Here is a 7,700-nt window from a genome sequence, read left to right on the forward strand (position 1 = left end):
TCGATTTACGATTGGACCGTAAGACATAAAGAATTTGAAATCAATAAATATCAACGGTCGAAGAAAGGTTTGATTTGTTTCATCAAATCATTTTTACAATATTCCATTTCTGTTTGAAAATTGATCTTTTTTAATTAAAAATTCACTTATGGTATTTTTTGGGTTGAAAATTTAATTATTTATATATATTTTTGGATTGTAAATTCAATTTTGTTGTCCAAAATTTCTCTTTTTGGTTTGAAAATTAGTATTTTCCTTTTCGGTTACGAAATCAAATAATTTTTCAGGATTGTAACCAATTTTAGGAAATTTTTTATTTATAAAATTAAAAAAATTGGAGGATTTCGAAAAACGAAGCGTTTCAAGAATTTTGAAAAGATTCCTACGAAAATTTCAAATTATTATTTATTATAAAAATATGAATTTTGAGAGATAATTCAAAAACGTTTCTAATTATTTTTCTAAAATTTTGTAAATGAATAATTTAGAAATTAGTTTAAACTTGGAAAGTCTTAAAATTTATCAAATAAAATGTAGATTTTTTAAGATTTCAATTAATAAAATCAAAAGTGTTTTAAGAATTTTAAATGTTTCAAGAGAATTTTTTTTAAGATTCTCGGAAAAATTAAATCTAGATTTTTGAGATAACAAAAAAAAATTTCTTCAAATTTCTGGTAACATTAAAAATAATTTTTTATTTTGAAAAACTAATTTTAAGAAAATATTTAAACATATTTTTCAATTTATTCAGAAAAGAATCTGGAAGATTTAAAGAGAATTTTTTAATTCTGAAGAATTTAAAAAAAATTAGGAAGTATCCAAATTATTTTAAAACTTATTTAAAAGTTTTGAAGAAGTTTTAAAAATAACCTAAAAATGGTAAAAAATTTGAAAAAAGTTCAAACAATAATTTTTTAGATTTCGAAATAAAATGTTGGAGATTTTTAAGGATTGTATCAGATTTAAAAATAATAATAAAATTCCCTTGAAATTCTTGGAAAAATTAAAAATTTTAATTTTTTAATTTAAATTATATTTCGAAGTTTTGGAGAAATTAAAAAAATAATCAGAAATTGCGAGATTTAAAAAAAGTTTCTTGAACTTCCTGAAAAAATTTAAAGAGATTTTTCACTAATTTATTTATTTATTTTATTATTTATAAGACAATTTATTTTTTTATTTTGCAGAATTAAAAAAAAATCTAGGAAAAATTGGAATTATTTTAAAAGGCATTTAGAATTTTTAAAGAAATTTGGAAAATAATCTAAAATTGGAAAAGGTTTTAAAAAAACTTTAAACGAACTGTAGATTTTTAACGTTCAAATGATTTTTCACTTTAAAAAAATTAATTAAATAAAATTCTCTGAAATCGAATAAAAATGCGGCGAAGAATTTTGAAAATATGTCCGAGGCATGAAATTAACAAAATTATTTTATCTTACATGTGACTATCTGGAGGAAGAGAAAGCTTATTTAATGAAATCTCCTGATTATCACTCGACTTAATATTTAAATTCACAGCAACAGGGAAACCACCCTGTCTAAAAATCACAGCATGATCTGAAACAAAAAAATTCGAATGAAAAAAAGGGCAAATTATTTTCCTTCAAAAATAACAGCGTTATGAAAAAAAGACAATAATAAATGCAGCAATTTTATGAGAAACCATACACTTTATTAAATTAGGAAACAAAAACGCGCGCGAGTGTGCGATTATTTTATTTCTCTCAAGCAATTTTTTAATAATAAAAAAAATTGTATTTCATAGTATCTATGGGACGACTAAAAAATTCCCGATACGGTAAAATTTCCGAATAATAAAAATCCAAAAATTAAACAATTAAAATTTTTTTAATAAATTTAATATTATTGATTAAAAATACAATAATCAAATACTTTTATTAAGAGAAAATAATTTTCAATGTTTAAGGCTTCTAAAATTGTTTGTTTTTCAAAGAACAATTTTTTTAAATGTGCATTCAGAAAAATATTTTTTCAGCTATTATTATTTTAAAATAGAAAAATAACATTAGAAACTTTAAATATTAAAAATAATTCTTCTTGTAAAAATATTTAATTATAGTATTTTTAATAAATAAATAATATTTAGAAAAAAAATTAATTCATTTACGAATGTTATAAATCGAGAATTATTCAGTTCGGATATTTTTTAATTCGGCAATTTTCTGCCGGTAATTTGATTATTCTGGAGTTTTACGTGTATTATTCAGAAATTTTCCAAATTGTGAATTTTATTTTTCGGGAATTTTATTACTCGGAATTTTATTATTCTATAATTTTCTTAATCGGGAATTATTTAATTAGGAAATTTTATTATTCGGTATTTTTTTCAGGAACTTTATTATTCGGAAATTTTCCAATTCGGAAATTTTATTATTCTGGAATTTTGTTAATCGGGAATTTTATTTTTCGAGAATTTCATTATTCGAGTATTTTATTACTAGGGAATTTTCCAATTGGATGATTTTATTTTTCAGCATTTTTTATTTGAGAATTTTTTTCTGGACTTTAAATATTCGGAAATTTTGTTAATCGGGAGTTTTCCAATACGATAATATTATTTTTTCAGAACTTTAATATTTGGTAATTTTATTGTTCGGTAATTTTATTATTTGGGAATTTTATTATTCGGTGATTTTTTCAGGAGCTTTATTATTCGGAAATTTTCCAATTCGGAAATTTTATTATTCTGGAATTTTGTTAATCGGGAATTTTATTTTTCGGGAATTTCATTATTCGGTAATTTTATTACTAGGGAATTTTCAATTGGATGGTTTTATTTTTCAGCTTTTTTTATTTCAGAATTTTATTCTGGACTTTTATTATTCAGAAATTTTGTTAATCGGGAATTTTCTCATTCGATAATTTTATTTTTTCAGAATGTTATTATTCGGGAATTTTATTTTTCGGGAATTTTCTTACTCGGAAATTTTCCAATTCGATAATTTTATTTGTTCAGAATTTCATTATTTGGGAATTTTATTATTCGGGAATTTTATTAATAGGAAATTTTTGCAAATTCGAGAATTGTATTATTCGAAAATTTTTTTAATGGTGTATTTTCCAATTGGGGAATTTTATTTTTTGGAAATTCTGTTAATCGGAAATTTTCCAATTAGGAAATTTTATTTTTCGGGGATTTCATTATTCGGGAATTTTATTACTAGGGAATTTTCTAATTGGATTATTTTATTTTTCAGAATTTTTTATTTGAAGATTTTATTCTGAACTTTTATTATTCGGAAATTTTGTTAATCGGGAATTTTCCAATTGTATACTTTTATTTTTTCCGAATTTTAATATTTGGTAATTTTATTGTCCGGTAATTTTATTATTTGGGAATTTTATTATTCGGCAATTTTATTCGGGAGCTTTATTAATCGGAAATTTTATTATTCGGGAATTTTATTACTCGGAAATTTTCCAATTCGATAATTTTATTTGTTCCGAATTTCATTATTTGGGAATTTTATTATTCGGGAATTTCATTAATAGGAAATTTTTGCAAATTCGAGAATTGTATTATTCGGAAATTTTGTTAATTGTGTATTTATTTTTTTGGAATTTTGTTAATCGGGAATTTTTCAATTCAGAATTTTTATTTTTTGAGAATTTCATTATTCGGGAATTTTATTACTAGGGAATTTTCAAAATCGATAATTTTAGTTTTTCAGAATTTTATTATTTGGTAATTTTATTATTCAGAAATCGGGAATTTTCCAATTCCGAAATGTTATTAGTCGGGAATTTTATTTCTTCAGAATTTAATATTTTGGATTTTATTTTTCGGGAATTTTCCAATTCCGAAATTCTATTATTCGGTAATTTTATTAATAGGAAATTTTTGCAAATTCGGGAATTGTATTATTCGAAAATTTTGTTAATCGGGTATTTTCCAATTGGGGAATTTTATTTTATTTATTTTCCCTTTCGGAAATTTTATTTTTCGGGAATTTCATTATTTGGGAATTTTATCACTAGGAAATTTTTCAAATCGATAATTTTATTTTTTCAGCATTTTCTTATTTGGGAATTTTATTATTCGGAAATTTTATTCTTTATTCCTATTCGGAAATCTTGTTATGCAATAATTTTATTAATAGAAAATTTTCCAAATTCGGGAATTGTATTATTCGGAAATTTTTATAATCGGGAATTTTATTACTAGGGAATTTTCCAATTCGATGATTTTATTTTTCAGAATTTTATTATTTGGGAAATTTATTGTTCCGTGTTTTTATTTTGGAATTTTATTATTCTGAAATTTTATTAATCGGGAATTTTCCATTTCAATAATTTGATTTTTCTGGAATTTTGTTATTTGGGAATTTTATTTTTCGGGAATTTCATTATTCGGTAATTTATTTATTTGGGAACTTTATTCGGGAGCTTGATATTTGGGAAATTTTATTTTTTGGAAATTTTAACAATAGGAAATTTTCCAAATTCGGGAAATTTTACTTTTCGGAAATTTTATTATTCGAGAATTTTCTCATTCGGAAATTGTATTATTCTGAAATTTTTTTAATCGGGAATTTCTCAATTCGATAATTTTATTTTTCGGGAATCTTATTATTTGGGAATTTTATTATTCAGAAATTTTATTGATAGGAAATTTTCATATTCGATTATTTTATTTTTCGGGAATTTTATTATTTGGGAATTTTATTTTTCGGGAATTATGTGATTTGGGAATTTTTCAATTCGGGAATTTTATTTTTCTGGAATTTTCTTATATTGGGAATTTTATTATTTAGTAATTTTATTATATTGGGAATTTTATTATTTAGTAGTTTTATTAATTGGGAATTTTTTAATTCGGAAATTTTATTATTCGGCAATTTTAATCTTTCACAATTTTAATATTCAGTAATTTTATTAAATGTGAATTTTCCAATTTGGAAACTTTATTATTCGGAAATTTTCTTATTCGGCCATTTTAATTTTTGGGACTTTAATTTTTCGATAATTTTCAAATTCGTAAATATTATAAAATGCCGGAAATGGCTTTATTCGTAAATTTTGTGATTGGGTAATTTTAATTATCGGAAATGTTCAATTTAATGAATTTTATTATTCAGAAATTTTTTAATTCGGAAATTTTATTATTCCAAAATTTGTTCAATCGGAAATTTTCCAATTTGGGAATAATTATTTTTTGCTAATTTTTTATTTCGAAATTTTTTTAATCGATAATTTTCCAATTCGGAAGTTTTATTATTCGGGTAATTTTATTATTCAGAGATTGTCCAATATCTATTATCTGAAATAATACAAAAAAGCAAGTACATTAATGATTTTTCATTATAAGTAGCAATTTCCGAGGAAAAGTACTTAAATAACGTCATAAAAAATTGTTTAAGATTTTAAATCCTCTTTTAAAAACACGAGCATAACGTAAAATTGTTAAAAAAAATCTATATGCCTGAAATGGAACGTTTTTTTTCTTACGAAAAAAATGACATAACCTAAAATTGTCCAAAATTATTTTTAAGGTTAAACTCACCAACATAACCTACATTTTCCAACAAATTATAAATATTCTTCAAAATCTAATTTGAAAAAATGAAATTATTCAAAATTGCAAATATTTTGCAAAATTTAATTATTTTTGTTTAAAATAAGGGATATACGATAAGAAACGCTATTATATTTTATTATTATTCAAACAATGAATATGTTCTTTGAAGTATGATGATTTTGTTATTAAGCAATTTAATATAACCTAAAATTGTTACCGTATCGTAAATCTTCTTTAAAATCACAATTCTTTTTTTTTTATTAAAATCACCGATTATCATACAATAAAAAATTATCCATAATGGTAAAACTTCTTGAAAATCCAATGATTTTTTATTTCCAATATAATAAGCCAATAAGCCCAAAATTTACATTCTTCTTATTTTTCAAATTATCATTCCGAAAATTCATAATTTCAGTTGAAAATTTATAATGTTAATTGAAAATTTGATTTTGTCTTCGATAAAAATTATTATTTTAAACTGAATATTTATGTATTTATTAAAAATTATTGGGTAACATTGTTTTTTAATTTAAACATTCAACTACTTAGTTTAATATGTGTCGGAACGAAAAAATATAAACTAAAAATTAATCAGAACTTGAACCAAACACATCCATTGTTTGAAATATTTAGTTGAAGATTGGTGAAATTTGTTGAAATTTCATGTTTTCGAGTAAAAAATTAATTTTCTTAGCTGAAAATTAAAATATAAAAAAAATATATGTACTTGGTTAAAAATTTGTTGAACGGTTGGTTAAATCAAACTGTTTTTTTATTTTTTATTTCTTAAAAGTTAATTTTTTTGTTTGAAGATTCATAATTTTAGTTCAAAATAATTTTTTTTTAACTGAAAATTTAACTATTTTATTGAAAATGCAACTGATTGGTTACAAATTAATTTTTTGTTGAAAAATAATAATCTCAGGGTTAAAATTTCAACTGTTTAATAGTTTTTTTATTTAATGAAAATTAATTCTCCGCAATACAAACTTAACCACGCCATTTTTGTTAAAAATGGATCTTTTTAGTTTAAGAATCCAACTATTTAGTTACAAATTTTTGGACTTTGTTCAAAATTCTTTTTTTTTATTAAAAAATTAAACTATTTAGTTAAAAATTTCTGTATTTCGTTAAAAATTCATCTTGTTTTGTAGAAAATTCTACTAATTAAATAAAAAAATTTGTATTTTCTTGAACAATTATGTAATTCATTAAACATTTCTTTCTAAATATTGATTGTAACATGAATTCTTTTATTTTGTGAAAAATTTGCGTAATTTGTGGATAATTTATTTTTTCTTTTGTGAAAATTTAAATGTTTAGTGAAAAATCCATTTTTATTGATATTCAACTGTTATGTTATTTAAAATTAAAATATTTTTTGGTTTAATTATTAACTATTGCATTTTTCCTAATTAAGTTTTGATTTAAATATTAGCACTTACATGTTTTAGCGAAAATGACTATTTTCAGGTTGAAAATTCAAATTTTTTGTCGAAAATTGATGTAATTTGGGGACGATTGAAAAATCACGAAAAATAAACTTCCCGACACGTTAAAATTCCCAAATTGGAAAATTCCCGAATAATAAAATTCGCGAATAATAAAATTGCCGAAAAATAAAAATACCGAATTGGAAAATTCTTGAATAATAAAATTCACGACAGTTTGTAATATAACCGAATTGGAAAATTCCCGAATATTAAAATTCCCGATAGTTTATAATATTACCGAATTGGAAAATTCCCGATTAAAAAAATTCCCGACAGAAAATTGCCGATTTATTAAATATCCAAATTGGAAAATTCCCGAATTTCAACAATTAGAATTTTTTATAAATGTATTTGATTGATTACAAATACAATAATGAAATCTTAGTTTCAGAAAATATATTTAACATTTAAAATATTAAAGATTATTTTTTGAATGTCAAATAGCAATAATTTTAAATAAAATATCTCTAGGTAACTCATGTTTTTTTAATGTTCGCTGTATTTGAAAAAATACAAAAAGCGATCGCAAAAATAAAATTTTAAAATAATATATATATATATGACAGCTATCCTAAATGATAGGATTGTTCGGGCAATTGAACCTGTGTGGCAAGAAATGTATGAACAACGAGGCTCAAAGAAAGGCGTAGCCGGATGTCGGG

General features: G+C 22.0%; 1 protein-coding gene across 1 annotated transcript in view; it reads right to left on the reverse strand.

The window, feature by feature from the left end:
• The window catches only part of LOC117175354, a 44,080-nt gene that overhangs the window by 4,123 nt on the left and 32,257 nt on the right, over positions 1-7,700 (reverse strand). Inside the window, exon 3 of the mRNA XM_033365064.1 lies at positions 1,443-1,560. Coding sequence (XP_033220955.1) covers positions 1,542-1,560 — 19 coding nt within the window. The 3' untranslated portion in view covers positions 1,443-1,541. The remainder of the gene's footprint in view (positions 1-1,442; positions 1,561-7,700) is intronic.

Source organism: Belonocnema kinseyi, chromosome 1, assembly GCF_010883055.1.
Source record: "Belonocnema kinseyi isolate 2016_QV_RU_SX_M_011 chromosome 1, B_treatae_v1, whole genome shotgun sequence".
NCBI classification, from domain to species: domain Eukaryota; kingdom Metazoa; phylum Arthropoda; class Insecta; order Hymenoptera; family Cynipidae; genus Belonocnema; species Belonocnema kinseyi.